At 38.1% G+C, this 19,380-nt stretch overlaps 2 protein-coding genes across 2 annotated transcripts; one reads left to right on the forward strand and one right to left on the reverse strand.

Moving 5' to 3' along the window:
• Positions 1-1,634: 1,634 nt before the first annotated feature.
• On the reverse strand, positions 1,635-3,828 carry LOC121735613 (arginine--tRNA ligase, cytoplasmic). The gene has a single exon (XM_042126481.1). The coding sequence runs from the start codon at positions 3,721-3,723 to the stop codon at positions 1,678-1,680; it is 2,046 nt and encodes a 681-aa protein (XP_041982415.1). The 5' UTR covers positions 3,724-3,828; the 3' UTR covers positions 1,635-1,677.
• Positions 3,829-4,181: 353 nt separating this feature from the next.
• On the forward strand, positions 4,182-18,121 carry LOC121735612 (katanin-interacting protein-like). Its single transcript, XM_042126478.1, has 14 exons — positions 4,182-4,443; positions 4,967-5,067; positions 5,493-5,660; positions 6,869-7,155; positions 7,513-7,677; positions 9,275-9,412; positions 10,389-10,653; positions 11,297-11,521; positions 12,023-12,203; positions 15,901-16,085; positions 16,510-16,687; positions 16,867-16,960; positions 17,247-17,365; positions 17,902-18,121. Exons 1-14 carry the CDS (start codon positions 4,367-4,369, stop codon positions 18,014-18,016), a joined length of 2,298 nt encoding a protein of 765 aa, XP_041982412.1. The 5' UTR covers positions 4,182-4,366; the 3' UTR covers positions 18,017-18,121.
• Positions 18,122-19,380: the final 1,259 nt, after the last annotated feature.

Consider the following 19,380-nt stretch of genomic DNA (forward strand, 5'->3'; position numbering starts at 1 on the left):
TCTAGACTACGTAGTCAGAATAAAATACAATGTCCCTCTTATTAATTACGATATTTAGGTATGTGTACTACTCGAGATTCGCTGTCTTTATCTGACATATGACTTTTTCAATGTGCCTGACAAGACAAGCGGACCTTGTATCTACCGTGTAATTTTTTTTTTTGTAAGGGGAAATGTGTATTAATTTATTTTGTATGCATTTAAAAGTTACAACATAGCTTTTTAAAAGATCTGATTTTAATACCTACTGTATCTATGTAGTCTCCTGCACGTTCAAATAAATATATTTCAACGTAATAATTTGTATTCTGCGAAAAAATGGAAATAACATGTGTATAAGATACGCCACTATGGTAATCGCCTATACAATGCGGCTTTTGTTAAGTGTAGTGATTGACAAACTATGTAGGTCGTGAATACTTATTCATCTAGGGAAAACAATGGTTTTGAAATAGTACAGAGTGCGGAGTATTCTGTACTGATTTTGTAATGAATTATAATAAAACTTCGGCCCACTTTTGTAGAAGGACAAAGTCGCATGTAACTTTACTCAGAATCCTAATTCACGCAATTAATTAATAATGTTGTAACATCACTAGGCATCTAGCCGAGTTGTAAAAAATACGTGAGTTATGCCTTCATCACACCTACCGAGTAGAGTAGCGACTAGCGAGACAGAGCTCTCTGCCAAGCACTGTCTCGCCAAGTCGCCACTTTACTCGGTAGGTGTGATCATGGCATAAAGGAATTGGTTCTTACCAGATTTTCTAGTCATTTGCTAAATTGGCAAGTATACCGATTTTATTGTGATCCTTTTTTATCTAAGAAGATTTTTTATTTACTGTTTATTAATTACAGAAAGATTAAACTATTTAAATTGTAATAACAGGGTATAAATATAAAGGGCAATGCATAATGGTCTATGGTATTTTTTACACTTAATTTTTAATGGATTTTAATTATTTATTAGAGTAATAAACGGTGAAATAAAACATTGAAATGAACAAAAAATTTGAACAATTTTGGGGCCCTGCTGCTAGAGGCCCCTATATAGCTTTATCCGCCCCTGGTTGATCCAGGGGCCCCTATTATTTTAGCAGCAAAATTGTTTATACTTACTACATAAAATCTGCTCGTCACACCAATTTGTGTCTCAGTCTTCCAAGAGATGCCATGTTGGTCCTACAGAAATGGATTTGAATGAAATAAAAACATGTCAATATATAATGTAACTAGATGTGTATTTTCATTCATATTTTTAGATAAAAGTTCCTATAGTATCTACCATTGTGTTGATGGTAATAACTTTATGAAAAACTACATCAAAAATTTTAAAGTTCGCATTAAGTATATACATTTTTGGTAGCATACCTATTTTATTTTGCAATTATGTATACTTAATATTTCTTGAATGTTCAAATGAGTACATTACTATCAGCGTATTTGGCAGATGTTATCTTGTTAAGAATCAAACTCTAGAATTTATTGTGGTGTAAACAGTTGTAGTTTAAGAAGTATGTACATGTCTGCTTTTTATTTCCTGTACGATAGTGCCATTTCATAAATGTTACCTTTTATATTGGACTCTGGTATAGTTTTGTAGAGGTTTTTGGAAGTAAAATAAAAGTTTTGAATTCTATTTGCACTTTTATTAATAAATTATAAAAATGTGATGCCCTACATTTTGGAGACGGTCTTGATGCCGAGCAGATAGAAGCATTTTTCCATCACTCTGGCGGTCGCTTCACACAACATCAACCTCTCGTGGTATATTTTAACAATATTACCACTCTTATCTTTCTCGATACAATAGCACTTGTCATAGAATTCTGTAAAAACTGTTGTGATTTCATATAAATATTCGCATAGGCTGTGCAAAAACAGATCATTAACCACTTTCAATATGACTTCTGGGAACCTAAGGAGCACTTTTCCGAGCTTCCATTCGGCATCATGCTCCAGTTTTATGCTTGATTTCTGAGCATAGCTTTGTAATTCGCTTTCTGATATTTGAGCATTCCTGGCTATAGACCTGATTCGAGTTAAAGCGTACAAGAGATATACTGCTGTGTTACCCTTGTCGTCTAACATCTTGTCAAATGAGAAAACATAATCATTGATTCTGTTATGTGATAGATCAGCATATTTAATGCACCCGTAAGAAATTGCTTCCTGGGCCTTCTTGAGCTCCTCGGATGTTAAGACTTGGTCCCGGCCCTTTTCTTTTAATTTATCTAATGACCGTTTCAGACCTTCATCCAGTAACTCTAACAACTTTATGGTGTCACCGGACCTTGTTTTAAATTTCTTTTTATCCTCACCCAGTACTACTCCAAAGCCAACAAACTCTACCTTTTTGTCACCTGTCAATATACCCGCTCGGCGAGCGCAGCCATCTATTAAAACAAAATGGTTGCTCTGCCCAGAATCAACAACATAGATGAACCTGTCAGCTTTTTCTTCTTCGACCCTCTGTTTTATAGTCGCCAAGTCTGATGTGTCATAGGTATAGCCTCCATCGGACTTGACAACAGTCAGAGGTATCCCTTCCCGTGTCTCAGGATTTACCCACATAATCAGTCTTCCTTCATCTTCCTCCAACAGTCCTTTTTCCTTGAACTCCTTTACAACAACATTCATTCTCTCTTGATAGAATGATTCTCCCCTGTTAATTATTTTGATATCCAATCGATCGTAGATCTTTTGGAATTCCCTGTAAGACACCTCACAGATTAAATTCCAAGCTTTAGTGTAGTCCGGCTCACCAGATTGCAGTTTCACTACGCAAGAGTATGCTCGCTTCTTAAATTGTTCATCCTCATCAAACCTCTTCTTAGACTCCTTGTAGAAGGCTTGCAAATCGGCAATAGGTGGTGAAACAGTTTTATAATTGGGGAATTTATCTTGCAGATGTGCTATGAGCATACCAAACTGTGTACCCCAATCACCGAGATGATTGATTCGGAGTACATCATGATTTAAAAATTCCAGGACCCTAGCAATACTGTCACCGATTATGGTAGACCTCAGATGACCGACGTGCATCTCCTTAGCAATATTAGGAGCAGAGAAATCCACAACTATCCTCTGCCTTTTTACAGGAGGTGGCTTGACTCCAGACTTCAATATTAAGTTAAGAACATGCTCAGCTATCTCCCTGTTCAAATAAATATTCAGAAAACCTGCTCCTGCCACCTCCACCTTGGCTACAAATGGTGAGGATGGTACTTTATTGAGGATGTTGTTGGCTACTTCCCTTGGATTAGTCTTTATGTTCTTCGCTTTCAGAAGATTACAAATTGGCATTGCAGAGTTACATTGATAGTCGCCAAACTTAGGGTTATTGCCAGATAAAGTTATTACTACTGGCGGATCTTCAAGATCGGGGTAGGCGGACGAAACAGCTATTGAGAAAATGTTTTTCAGCTCGTCGACGATACATATGGAGTCGTTAATACTTTTGATATCAGTAATTAACTTTGGAGTTTCCTTAGGTTTCTTTGTCGCATTTGACTTAGAGCTTTCAAATTTTATAGCGTTTTCTAGTATGGCCAATCGGTGTTTGAGTTTTTCATTCTCAGATAATAGTTTATCCAGCTCCGGATTGCCCACAAAACTCAGATCACCTGTCGCTATTCTATCCAGCTCGTATTCTATTTGTTGGGCTTCTTTTTCTGCTTTGATGGTCCTCTCCTCTAACTTTAACCACTCTGTATCAGACATAGTAGCTTACTGATGTCCACAATTTAATAACATAAACAATAATACTTTTTATTATGTACGAGATCTTTTCACCTTTTTTAAATTTTTAGGTTATTTTTACGAATGACGGCACGATTGACGATTTGCAAATTGTGACAGCTGACACATGACGTGTCAAATTGGCTGTCAAAGTTTTTTTTTTAATGAAACGATATGATTATGATGTCATGAATTCATGATTGCAGATTAGAGTGCATATATATTATCAAGTATCAACACTGCTCAGCGTTGTAGTTACGTTTTATAACTACATATCTTGATGTTTTAACCCAAAAAGGGCTGTTGAAATTGAAAGAACCTAGTATTTTCTCCCAATTTTCTCCAGAAATTTTGCCAAGTAACAACTTCATGTTGTACCGGGCGTACACATTGTAATTTGTAGTCATGGTAACGAGTTTGATGCTTTTAGATGTCGGAACTACTCAGTTTATTTCAAGTATAATGTGGGAAAACAATACAATTTAGTAATGTATTTAAATCTAAATAATCTCAGAGTAACTAAGTAGTTTTAATAAAATGTCTTCACTATCCGGAATCATAAATGCTAAAAAACACATTCTTGTGTACATTGAAGACACTGTTTCCAGCTAATCAAACATAAAAAATGGCCCAAAGGTCAAAAACATTGGAAAACTTACGAGGACAAAACAAAAATATTTCATGGCTTGATGATATTACAACGTAAGTATAGGACTTAAATCTATTATCTACTTTGAACCTCCGAACGTTGACCCATATAGCAATTATTATACCTCATAAAGTGTCATGAAGCACGTAGAAATTCGTACATTGACCTTTGTTTCTAATGCGCACACAGGTGCATATAGGGTGCAGGGCCAGTTTCAGCACTACCAGCGCCCTGGGAGAGATTTCTTCGCCGCCCAGGCCCAGGGTGCTGTTAGTGCTGAAAAATGTGCGCCTCTTTTCTTTGCCTTCAGCGCCCCTCATCTGACGCCCTGGGCGGTTGCCCATCCCCCCTCCCCCCCTCCCCCCCCAGACAAGCGCGATAGAAAAATGTTCGTGTGTGAGTTTATGCCGCGGCCGCATATGCGTAGTGCTGCGTGTATCGTCTCATAGCACAAAGCTTCGGACGATAGACGCAGGTGCGGTGCGGTGCAGGTGCGTTACTAGCGATAGGTCAGTGTACGAACATCTGAATGTTAAACTATCGTTCTTGAAGCGTTGAAATGTTTTGCTATTTCAGATTGACTCGTCGCATCTCCTTGGACGCAACAGCGACAGATCTAGCGAAAACTACCAAACAAACAGCCGCACATTCTGCGGGGGCACTACGGAACGGTAATGGTGAGTAAAGTGCTCCAAGGCTTTAAATGAATATGTCAATTGGCGCTGCTGGTAAAGAAAACTGTCAAAAATGTCGTTTTTGTATGAAAACAGCGTTAGTTCCTTTTCTCGCCACGTTAATTTAAAGTCTTGTCGAGCTGTAGTTCTCATTCTTACTGCTCACTTATTTATAAACTCAATTATTATAAAATCTATAAAATATAAGGATAGGCTGGAAATTGTTTTGAAACATACATACCAAAGTCCAAACCCAACAATAATATCATAAATTCAGAGCACTGGTACTTAGTATCCGACCTTTCTACCTGTCCAGTCAGGACTCAAGACCTTTAGACGACCCATTAGGATAAAGAAACTCTGACTAAGAGTTTGAAATAACTGGTTAAGAGCTGCTGTCTTTCATTATTTTCCTGGAAATTTCTCAGGCTCCATATCAAACGGTCGTCGGAAAAGCAGCAAGTTCGACTGGGGCGACACGGAGGGTCTATCCAACGATTTCCTGTCCGACCTCCTACCGCACTACGTCACACCACGACACGCGCGACCCAACCTGCGGATCGACGAGGACTTCGATGACGTAATACTGGGAACTAGTAAGGACTTTTCTTGATACTTATTTTTATTGCAAGGTTTTCTCTACTGCATAGTTTAAAGGTCAGCGAGGAATCATAATTCTCTTACGTCTCGGATTCGAAAACGTAAAAACGTACACCACGTGGTTATTGTTCAACGCGTTGACTTAAAACAATCATTGTGAATACCCCCGCCGATTACACCGAAGACTGCATCTACACTACTATTATAAAGAGGAAAGATTTGATTGTTTGAATTGTCTTGAATAGGCTCCGAAACTACTGGACCGATTTGAAAGAATCTTTTACCATTGGAATCCTACATTAATTCTGCTGAACATAGGCTAAATTTTATTTTTGAAAAAAAAAGGGTTCCGTAAGATATTTGGGATTTTCGGACGCAAGGTGTAAAAAATCAACCAGAAATGTTACTTTTTTCGCGTACGCTGCCTAAACTATAAAAGATAGAACCATAAAATGTTCTAAGTAATTGTAGATCAAAAGATCTACAATTACTTAGAACATTTTATGGTTATATTTAAAAAAATATCTACAAAAAAGTCCGCGACACACTATCTATGTTGAGTGAGGCACAATAATCATTTTTTTATTAAAAAATCTTGAAATGTTTTTGGACTACATTTAAATACCTTTATTTTACTCATGGCATTAATTCTTATAAAAAAAAATATATTTCATTACTAAGTACAGTTAATGTAGATAATATTTGATCTTTGAATTATTAAAATTGGACGTTTGGTTTTAATGTTATGGCGAAATTAAAATATTACGATTTCTGCTGCACGTTGCGAATTGGGCGTCGTCATGGCGCGCCGCGCGGGTGTGCTCGCCCGGAGAGTCCACGTAAATATTAATTATTATTACCTCGATCATGGGAATCGCAGACACAATAGATTTATAATGTCCACCCGTGCGAAGCCGGGGCGGGCCGCTAGTATTATATAATATGACAGTGATACAAAATATTTAGTTACTACCTCTACGTAATTAAAGATCAGTGACTAGTTGTAAGAAAGTTGTGACGCAGGCTATGGTACCCGATGCAGTTCGTTATTCGAATTTTAGCAACGCATAGCGTCTCTCAGAACTCTGTGTAGACAATAAAGTTCAGTTTCGAGTGGTAATTTGGAAATGCAGCGCTGCGCCGTTTATCGTCTCGTTTTGAACTGTTATTGTGTGACTGATTCTTAATTAAAAACTGCTTTCAGAATATTTAGGATCAAGAAGAAAGCAGGAGACGAAAGCAGAAAATGTCCATCGGCGCAGCACTAAAAAGAGATCAGGATCTAAAGGAAATAATGACCAAATACCAAAAGATTCAATTAGCAATGAAAGGACGAGGGAGACAGTCAAAAGTGAATTTATCATACCGGAGTTGCCAGAAGGGAGATTGCTGGAAATAAAGATATTCTCAAACTGGGGAGATAAATCCTTGGTTGGATTAAACGGAATCGAACTGTTTGATTCTAACGGCGATCCTGTAGGCGTAGAAAAGGTAATTTTAATATTTAATTTCTAGAAAGTTACTTAATCGTCTTTCTCGAAATTAATAAATTATATAAATTAATATATTATAATTTCTAGAAAGGTGTTACAGATAACATATAATATCGATATACCTTTTTAATTTTATAGTTACGCAGTGGTGCGAAACTACACTTCACGTTCTGACAAATAATATTTAGTCACTACGTGTCATGACTCATGACTCGCGTATTGGTCCGCTACAGTACAGTTACACTAATTGCGGCCTTACCATAGTTACATAATACTTAAACAATACTTTAATACTATTTTGAAGTTAATTTGTGTTAAAATAAAACTCCAGCTAAGGTTAAGATTACATTTTCAGGTGTGGTCAGACTGTGTCGACGCTGCGGACGCGTCCACGGTAACAGACGGCGTGGTACGCACGCGTGACGAGCGGCACGCGTGGGCGGCGCCCGCGCACGCCACGCCTCTCGCGCTGTATCTGCTGTTGGCGGACCGCGTACAACTCGCGCTGTTGAGGATATGGGTATGATATTCTTCTAGAACACTCAAAAGGAGTGGCGGCCCGAGGGGGTGGCGAACATGGCAATGGGCATTGTCCAAAAAAAATCACAATATGTACTTTTTATATTTTTTTCGATTTTAAGAATATAAATTAAATAATTTTGAAATTCGTTGGCTAGTATCGGCGGGGGTATTCTTATACGTGGGAGAGCCATGCTTCGGCACGAATGGGCCGGCTCGACCGGAGAAATACCACGTTCTCACAGAAAACCGGCGTGAAACAGCGCTTGCGCTGTGTTTCGCCGAGTGAGTGAGTTTACCGGAGGCCCAATCCCCTACCCTATTCCCTTCCCTACCCTCCCCTATTCCCTTCCCTTCCCTACCCTCCCCTATTACCCTATTCCCTCTTAAAAGGCCGGCAACGCACCTGCAGCTCTTCTGATGCTGCGAGTGTCCATGGGCGACGGAAATTGCTTTCCATCAGGTGACCCGTTTGCTCGTTTGCCCCCTTATTTCATAAAAAAAAATTCAATAAATTTTTAAAGTTTCGCTCTGACGTCATCATCGGCGGCCAATTGACCTCTGCATATGTTTTAAATTTCCTTTCAATCTTATTTATAATGGCTGGTTCGTCAAATGCAAGTTCTCATGTGAAAGCTGATACGAGAAGCTTACCAAAAGTTCGAAACGTAATGTTGGTCAAATTTATTGCTAATTTAACGCCATTGAAGGTCAACAATCCCCATTACCCGGGGCCTCGCTCTTGCAGGGGCCTCGCAAGGTGTTTTTTCGTAAGACAAAGGGCATCGCAAAGACCACGCCTGGGGCCTCGCAATGTGTAAGGCCGCCACTGCTCAAAAGTCTTGATAGTTGTCTTTATTAAGGAAGACTTTATTTAAAGCCTGTGTGCAAATACAGAGGAAAGAAAAACAATTTCAATTTTGTACTTGTATTATGGAGGGTAGATGGAGGAGAACTATCTTATATGGGGGATATTTGAAAAAGTGTCCAGCTGTACGCAGTAAATAACAGTTGAAAAATCCTCCAAGAGTGGCGCTTGCTGCAGCAAATTTAGCAAAGGGTATGGAATGAATGTAGCCGTTGGTGACAAAATATAAATTGAAGTTAGCCGAATAGCCGAGTCACAGAATTACTGGGTTAGTACCAATATATTTTGAAAAATATAACCTAAAATAGCTGAAATAAAAGCTGCTAAATGATTTAAAATTTATCCTGCAGCGCCACCCACGTAGTGACTATATTCTCTTTGCGCCATCCTAATTTAACGCATTTCAGCGGACACTTTTTACATACAGAGATAGTTCTCCTCCATATCTATACTCCATAACCTGTATGTGTAAAGTGTACGTTCAGCAATGTCTCCAGTTTTATAATACTAAACCTGAATTACAATCTAAGTAATTATTGGATGTTCATCTTCTACTATTACATATTCTATTTTAAATAGAATATTATGTATGTAATACTATTACAACACTTTATACAGTCTTATGAATATGCTGTCATGAGTCATACATTTCGTATTATAACTATATCTACGAATAACGAGAGAGACATCAAGACCTTATATTACCTAGAATGACATTACATATTTGCAGAACTACAACAAGTCGCGCATCCACTCGTCGCGCGGCGTGCGGCTCGTGCAGGTGAAGCTGGACGAGCGCGTCGTGTTTCACGGCGAGATCGCGCGCTCCAGCGGCGAGCTGACGGGACCGCTGCCGTCGACCGGTGACGTGAGTACACTCCGTTAGGCAACTGTCGGTTAAGGAATTATGATGGTGACAAACCGCTGCAAACAGGTGAGGTTTGTCACAATTGTAATTCTTTGACTGCACTTGAGGTAGAAGTGCGAATTTGAAATGTCGTGTTCCTTACACACGAAGACCTTGAATATATTGTCTATTTCGCTCACGTTTTATTGCTGATTATTATTGATTGATTATATTGCTATTGATTGATTATTATCATTGTTCTACAATGATCAATTTTCCACCTGTTTAAGGCTGGCACGTTTTCCGCGTATGATATACAGATTGGTTTTCCGTATTCAGAAATCTGAATGCATGGAATTAATAGAAAATACATTAACCCACGCACACGTTCGCTGCTTTCCGAACGGAACGGATTCTGCGCGTACGATTCGACTGCAAGCCTGCGCGTTCGTGCGAAAAACGAACGTTTGCGCTATTCTCACGGAATTCCAAATCGTAATTCCACATTAGGAAATCGAATACGGAAAACGTGTGTATGCGACCAGGTGGAAATTGATCATTGAACCGTCGCTGTTTCAACTTTCAAGTGAGACATAAGACTTTTATTTGCGCACAAAATGTATTGCAATTTACTAACATGTTTTCTAAAGAAAGGAGAGAGCAATAAAGCGTGAGGGAAACAGATATATTCGAGGCGGTACGGTCTTCGTGTGTGTCACGACATTTTAAATTCGCACATTTTCCGCAAACTGTGCATTCAAGAAATTATGATAGTGACAAACCGCTACCTGTTTGCAGCGGTTTGTCACCATCATCATTCCTTGACTGACTGCCCTTGTTAGGTCTTGTACACACGTTTCCAAGTATTTGGAGTTTATTACACCGATTTATGTACGCATATTATTTTTTCAATTATATGCCAGTAGTTTGAAAATGTATTCGGTTTTTTTACCATAATGTTAAGGAACCATTATACCATGATGTAATAAACTTTCAGACAATACTATTCACGAAAGATTCCAAAATCCTCGAGGCGATTATGAGCAATGACATCAATTTTCAAGAGCTACTCCAAGAAAGTGATCCTATGAGTGACTCCAGTGTTTTGGAGGAAAGGCCACAAACAGCTGACGATAACAAAAACAGCGTGAGCCCTGACGCTGATGGTGATGAAGTTGATGATGAGGAGAAATGTATCACGAAGACTATTGTACTAACGCTGATGTCCAATTGGGGAAGCAAGCATCTGATTGGTTTGACAGGTAGTAATTTGCATAAATAAAACCACATTATTGCTTCGTTGCATTGCGGAGTGCTGCGTCGTCTGAACGGAGATCGGGGCTAAAATGTTCGCTTTGGAGAATCATATTATGAATCATGTCATGATTCATTTTTTTTTAATCGCAAAAGTCTAGTAATTCGTACTAATTTGACTTTGTCAGCTTGACAGTTTTGACAATTCATTTGCTGAATAGATTGAAAGGAATTGCTAAATGTGACCTTTTTAGCCCCGCTGAGTCTGATTGTATGCCACGATAATACCGTATGAAAATGACAGCTCAATGAGTTTTGGCTTTCTCATTTCATCTCCTGTTCGTAGTTTCGTAATAATACCGCATCCGTTAAGTGACGTGCAACGCTTAATTTTAAATTGTGACGTAATCCTTATGAATGTAAAACTGTGGCTATGCAATGAGCCTGTCTGAAAAAAAAAGTTCAAAAGTCCACACGGCACGGAATTTTTAATCAAAATTAATTTTCTTTCAGTCCTATAAACTGACCCTTAGAGTATAAATTTAGTTGACAGAGAAGGTAAAAATATGGAGTGTATTGTGCAATGACAGTTGGCATTCCCTTCCTTTTTTAACCTGTTACATCATTTAAAGCTTAATTAATGTTTTTCAGGCATCGACATCCTCAGAAGCGACCAGTCCATCCCCGTACATCGTGCGTACGCCTACACCGCCCCCGCAGAAGACGACCGCCCACCGCACAAACTCCTAGACTGTTCCCAGCTGTTCAACGGCAGAAATGTCACCACCGATATGAAGGATATGTGGTGTACAGAGTTCGGTCCCGGAGTGTACTGCCATGTTGTTATGGAGCTGAGTGAACCTACTGAGGTTACAGGTATATAGCAACATTATTTTTTATGGAAAATTTGTGGTATAATATAAGTACGATTTGCCATAATGTTGTTGCCGTAAGTTGTAAGTGCAATAATCAAAATGGCTTATATAATTTAAACTGACCCTTACCCTTACCTGCAAACTTAAGGGAGATCGCAGACGACAGACTTTTTGTGCCATCGAGTCATCGGCGCCCATACTGTCGGCATGGCGCAGCCAATCGCCATTGCACAAAAAGTCTGTCGTCTGCGATCTCCCTAACGCGAAAATTTGTGAGTGTTTCAATTGCAGAGCACAATGCGACTCAATGGCGCACAACGCCGATGTGTGCATAATTGATGCATAATTGAAACGTGATTTTTTTTAAAAAGTGCTTGATTGTCAACGTCTCATTAAACTTCTCCAATTTCTATTTTTTGTTTTTTGGCAATGTAAATACTTTGAGCATTTTAAATGTAACCATAATAATATTGAGTTTTATTAATTACAATGTTACAACTAGGCATCCGCTTATGGAACTACAACGCGAGCATGGAGTTATCGTACGCGGGCGCGATGCACGCGGGCGTACGCACGAGCTTCCCCGCCGAGCGGGCGTGCGGCGAGCGAGCGGCGCTGCTGCGGCGCGCGCCCGGACACGCCGCGTACGACTACGTGCAGCATATACCGATAGGTGGTAATAGGTGAGTGTTTGTCATTTGTAAACATCAGTATTATTAATTATAAAATGTTATAATATACTACGTTGGCTCTGTAAGGACGGATTCGACCAAACTGGAGTAAAATTTTACTCGAGTATAACTGTCTCCTAATCTAAGGGGGATATTAGATTATCATATATATATTGGATCCGAGATCATTGAGTCAATGATATTGGATAATGATTAGATAAAGGATAAATGGATAAAGGATAGACATATGATTCATTTCTTCCTTGATCATAGATTTTTGACATTTGCTGAGAGATTGGATCCAATACGGTCATAGAAATAGGTGTTGCCAGTTATTTAATATAAAAAAGAGTTTTTATTTTTTGGTCGTTAATATGTTTCAAATAATGTAATATAATTATTTTTCTAATTATATACTTGGATAATCTTGCTGAAATAACAAAAAGCAAGCCATATTAAAATGACGATGTCTTTTGACACATCGAAATCTCTGAGATCTAGTAACCCTGACGTCAATACCTGTCAGCGTTAGCGATCTCCATTGGCTATTGAAACCACATATGACCACATATGTAATAAGCAGATATGATCAAATGATCATATATATTGGATCTTATATATAATCATAGAAATGATCCAATATAAATGATAATGTATAAGAGTAAGCTGGTTTTGCGTTTTTCCAACTTCTAATCCAAGAATGAGGTAATTACACGGGAGTAAATATTTACAGGGGCTATTTTGGTGGAGTAAATATTAAACTGAGAATAGTTGCACAACAGGGTGTCAACTGTCACGGTCGGTGTCATTGTGAACCAATGACATAAGACACAAGACATGATATAACCAGGAAAGGAACGCGCATGCCTTCAAAATTTGAAGGCTAATAATGGCGGATTTTACTAGAGACGATATAAAATATCGATATCGATATTTTTCCAAATAATAGTAAAGGCAAACACCTAATTTGGTCTTTTAATTCAAATTTTGTGGACTAAAAAGTAAAACGGCGAATTTTACAAGAGACGTCACTGAATGAAATAATAGGCCAAGTGCGAGTCGGACTCACACACGAAGGGTTCCGTACCGGTATAGAGTGAAAGTAGACAACACATTGTGTTTTTTTATGGTGTTACCCTTAAATATTTACGATATTTTAATTTTATTATTAATAATATAATTAAGGATTTTGTGAAAATTTCAAGTGCCTAATTGCTATCATTATTGATTACGAGCAAAAAAGGCCAAATATATCACGTTTCTTATATGGAAATTGGGAGCCCCCCTTAAATATTTATTTTGTTTTATTTTTAGTATTTGTTGTTATAGCGGCAACAGATATACACAATCTGTGAAAATTTCAGAAGTCTAGCTATAGCGGTTCTTGAGATACAGCCTGGTGACATACAGACGGACAGACATCGAAGTGTTAGTAATAGGGTCCCGATTTTAACCAAATGGGTACGTAACCCTAAAACCACATTAACGATACTTTTCTAAATAATAGTAAAGGTGACTATAATAAACATAAATTAAAAAAAAAACTGGTGACCTCTGCTCACTTACAATTTTTATAAAAGTAAAGACAAGATTAATTTTGTCTAAGGTGGTTTATTCAACTGGGTGCTACCACAGTGTTACTTGAGTCCAACAAATAAAATATAGGTTTAGTAGTTAGCTGCAGTAAACTGACATTTCTTTAAATTTTATTTATTGAAATAAAAAATTTGTTAAAAGAAACTATGCCTTTCATTTATGCTCTTTTCTTAAAGGTTTGCATATCGTACTGGTCCAGTAATACTACTGGTGACAGTTCGTTCTAGAATTTTACAGTGCGCGGCAGAAAGTTACGCGAAAAACGCTCGGTCGAAGTCTATCACTCATGAAAGTGATGTGGATGGTATATTTTTCGCGTGGAACGATGGTGAAAAATTACAATTTGCATGAGGTATGATTGCAAACAAATCCTCAGACTTCAGGGTACCCCCAGTGATACAAATGATAGAGGATGCAGAGTGAAGCGACTGGACTGAAACTCCGGACTAAAGAACTGCCTAGTTCTGTTAAGAACACCAAACTTTTTAGAGGCTAACTTGGCCTTACACATAGAGCTTATAATATTATGAGCACAAACCAGGTACTGTTTGTCGCTTAGTAAAAATCAAAAATCAAAATCAAAATATTTATTTCTAAATAGGTTAACAAACTTAACACTTTTAGAACGTCTACATGAAGCCTCCACGAATAATGTTTTTGATGGTACAGCATCATCTTGTAGTTTTATTCTGCCCAACGTCCTATTTAAAACACCACTCTTCAAAATATATATATCCTTTTTTTGTTCATGCTAATATTTTCTGCACCTATAATATTTATCCACTCTTTTTTTTTTGCTTCATCATTAGGTAATCTAAAAGTAGTTCAAATAAACACATATACATTCTAAAAGTGATAAAATTAGGTAAAAAAAAACTTTAAATAAAATTATCGATAAAGGCAATCACTATTGTTCATACAATATCACTACCACGTTTTTTATACGGAAAACATCAAAAATATAGGAAACCAAGCGGTGATATTAATATAACCTTTTGTAATAGATCATTTTAAGGAAACACAGTCGTCTGAATTTAAAAAATCTGGTGTGTTTCGAAGTAAAATACTAAACTGTACTGATGTAAAGACAAATCTGGTTGTTTTCTTGGGATTCGAGTACGGCATCCAATAACACTGCACGTGGTCATGTTTCGGCACTCCAAATTTCACTTCCTAAAAGAATTTTTACCAATAATAACTAGATTAATGTCGAAATTTTTAAAATAAATGTTTGTTTACGTACGTTGACAGCTTGCCTACTACAAAATATATTGCAGGCTAGTAATGGCGGATGACAATTGATTTGGTCGCAAAGAGGCATTTTGGCAAATATTTCTTTCAAAATGGTAAACACTCAAACTTACAGTTATCTTTTTTCACTTACGTAAAAAAGCATAAGCAAAAAGGAGATAGTTATATGATTATGCATTTCTCGACGACTTGACGTAATCAATTCTATACATAGACAATTGCTTGGGGTCCTTGTGTTTCTTATGTCATTGTTGTGAACTATAATTGACATTTTATTTCATACTCTTTGAGTAACTTGGTAAAATGCAAACGATAATATCCTAGAGTAAATTAAAGGAGTAAAATTATTCTCATGATAGTTATACTCGTGTAACTTCAAGTTTGGTCGAATCGGGCCTAAGATGTTTAAATGTCTACAGGATTACATTTTCTATGGGAAATATTAATATCATTAAGCAGGTAATAAACAAGCTATACAATTTTTTGTACTTGTCAGTTAAGTGACTTTTTAAGGTAGTAGGTAGGTAGGTAGTAGGCGCGCCCCCCCTTGCTGGTCTATGCTCCATCATAGAGATCGCTCCTAGCGCCATCTAGTTAAGTTACCGAAACCCGTTTATGAAGATAAAACAGACCGAAACAGATAAGTATACACTGCTTTCTTCAAAACAATGCTGTATGTTTTCCGGAGGCACATCAATAGTTGACAATAGCGTAATATTCATCATATTGTATAGTTTTCTTAGTAAGGAGGAGTTAGCTATTACCATAGATGAATTCTATTACTCATGAAATAATCCTACAATATTTCGCCATGATCACTTCGCTGTCATGTAGTTACGATTTTATTTTACGCACTTTTCAGTATGAACGAAGCTCTAGACCGCATCGCGGACATGTCGTGGCGGAGCTACGGACTGGAGGACGTGCCAACGGGCTTCGTGCTGCAGATCAACATCTATTCCACGTGGGGCGACCCCTACTACGTGGGGCTGACGGGGGTTGAGCTGTTCGACCCACGGGGAAATCCCATAGAGGTCACAGAGTCGAGTGAGTTTGAATAAACCTTTTTTGAGGAAACAATCATTCATTTTAAAAATTACAAAAGCCCCTGCGTGTAATTAAAAAAAAATAAAAATACGCCATTTTGTTTTTTATATATTGATGCTATGTGTAACTCGTAACGTAATACTCTAAATCAGGTACTCAAACTTATTTTATACGGGCCACAATCATGTTTTTGTCTTGGTGTCGCGGGCCGCAACCTGCAAAATCCTTTAGGGCTAAAAATTGTCGTTCTTTAAAATTAACGATTTAAAAGTCATGGTGCCATTTAACATCACGCGGGCCACTGAAAAAGCCCGGCGGGCCACAGTTTGCTGTGTTAAATGTACCCTTAGGCCGTTTGTACACCGCAAAACGACCTTAAGCAAAATCCCGTTTCTTAAAATGTAAATTACTTACGTCATTTCAGACGTATGCGCGTATCCGGCGAGCGTGAACGTGTTAGATGCGGGCGAGGCGGGCGGGGCCGGCGGGGTGGGGGCGGGTCGCGACGTGCGCACGCCGGCGCGGCTCGTCGACGGACACAATCGCGCCGCGGACGCACACCACTCGTGGCTGGCCCCTGTTCTTCCTAATACGCTCAACAGGTTGGTTTATTGTTCGATGTACGATGTGGATATATTAATGTAGGGTTTCTGAGGTGTTTTTGAGGCAGTATATTATGAGTTTTTATTGACTTGTAATATTATGTAGTTTTAATATATTTTTAAAATAGGATGAAAATTTTTATTTGATTTAAAAACTTTTCCCATAAATATTTTTGCAGGGTATTTTTCGTATTTGACGCTCCGATATCTGTGTTCGGTATGAAGATATGGAACTACGGGAAGACACCTACGAGGGGCGTAAAAGAGTTAGCGGTTAGTTTGTCTTGGTAATTTTGAAACGGCGCTACAAATATGGTAACTAATTTGATGCCACACAGAAAAAAAATCCTGACTGAAAATATTATGCATGTAATATCTAAACGCCTGATGCATTGCAGTTGCAAGATACATAATCAGTTAGCGGGTCCTTGTCATAACATAGCAGCTGTCAGAAGACTTTTAATTTGAGGGCAGGGCTCTAGCTTCACCAGATTTAGCTGACTTAATACCCCTAACTAAGGAAGTAATGCTTATTTAATAGTCATTTCAACTATTTTAGATATTAATGGACGATTTGCTACTATACACTGGTGTACTGGACATGGCGGCACCGGGCGAGGAGCTCGTGCCGCAGTGGCTCAGCCTCGGAGATGTGGACATTGACAACCTCACGCCTAGGTATTGGACTTACGCCCATATCATTAGTCGTTTCCACGAGATTTCCTCCTCTCCGACTCAACCTCAATTCTCACATTTTATGTCAATTGTGCAACGAAACGTCCTCGACTTTCCTTATTCAAGGCGAAGAATGAACTGGCACACGACGACGTTTTGTTGAACAAATTACATAATTTATAAGGATTGACTATTGATTTGAAATCTCGAGGAAATAAGTTCTACATAATCATACGGATGATAGCTAACAATGATGGAGAATGGAGGACCTATGTTGTTTTGTCGGGTAACATCAATTTAGTGAAAGTCGTCAAGTTGGCCGGGTTTGAAGTAATACGAGCAAAATAGGTAGGTCCACCATCAGCCTACGAATCAAAATCTCTGACGGTACCTATCATTAATCATATATTACGTCGTGTACGTCGTGTAACAAAAGTTACCTATGATTCTTGCGCGTTAAAACAAGTTGAAAATAATATAATCTAGTAAAGAATATTATTCCCAATAAAAAAAAAAACATTATGTATATTATGTTACAGTCCATCTGCAGTAGAGCGACGCAGCACAACAGGGGGCAGCTCCCCGCGAGGCGCGCGCCCGCGGACCGCCGTCACCGCAGATAATACGCACGCCACCATGATGTTCTACTACTGAACTTAGCTATAAGGGTTATAATACGACGAGACGAGTCGTTGTATTAATCAGATATCTCTTAGGTTTCAGTCTCGAAATCAGCGGGCAGCGGAACGGCAGCGGCGGCGCGGCACAATGTATAGATTTATGAATTATGGATAAGCCGTCTAGTGGCGAATAACCGTACTAGCCGGCTTATCCATATAAATTATAGGTTTATGAATTATGGGGATAAGCCGTCTAGTGGCGAACGGCCCGCGGCTACTAGACCTCTTATCCATATAAATCTATACATTGTTCCGCGCCGACGCCGCTCCCGCCCCGCTGCCCGATGATTTTAATACTGAAGCTTAAGGGTTAGAACACGACGATATGAGTTGTCAGTACACTGATATGCGTAATACGCGTAAAAGTGCACGCAAAATCAAATATGCGACGCGATGTTGCTTTAGCAGCCTCGCAATGAAAGCTTTGGTTGTGTAGATTTTGAATCAACGTACGTAAATGTCAATTTAATATTTATTGTCAAAACTTCATACCTTCTCCTACGAAGAACAACATTATAAATTATACTACGATTGCACGATTAACTTTGATGGCACAAATACTAAGGTTTTATTGCAAGAAAAATCTTAGAAAGCGGATATAATGATACAATCAATTCTTAAATTAAGTTTAACTAAAATGTAGGGGCATAATTCCACGCTTGGTAGTTCAAAATATTTTTATAAAAAATCGTCATTGTCCTAATGGCAAATGTATGTGCCCCAAAAATTTAAAATAGATTTTAATAATAAAAATAAATTCTGTAAGGCACTTAAGAAACAATCTATACTGTTATACTTAGATAAAATGTAAAAACTAAAAAATATAATGAACAAGATGCCCTGTAGGCCTACTACGAAACTGGCTTTGTACCATGAAACTGTTCTGAGACTCAAACAATCGGACGAGAATGCCGCGTCCTGCTCTAACAAAGTCATTTCACGTTTGTTAGAGCAGGACGCGGCATTCTCGTCCGATTGTTTGAGTCTCAAAACAGTTTCGTGGTACAAGGCCTGAGTACAGGTGTTATAATGATTAATTTATTCCAAGGCCTGTTACCTTATTTATTATTATGCCTTATTGAAATATATATTAAAAATGTTAGAATATTTAAGCTTCACAGCTACATCGTCCTACATAGTACAAAATATTATAGATCAGACTGCGCACTGTAGCCAAATATTTAAATTATTTGTTTGGGTAAATGTAGAAACCTCAAAACTTGTGCTGTATGTAGATTAGTATATTTCATGTTGTAATTTTCAATGTCTTTACATATTTTTTGTACCAGAATTAAATAATATTTTAAAGATCTGTTTTTATTTTTAGATGTACCGTTT

This window comes from Aricia agestis, chromosome 17 (assembly GCF_905147365.1).
Source record: "Aricia agestis chromosome 17, ilAriAges1.1, whole genome shotgun sequence".
Taxonomy (NCBI): Eukaryota; Metazoa; Arthropoda; class Insecta; order Lepidoptera; family Lycaenidae; genus Aricia; species Aricia agestis.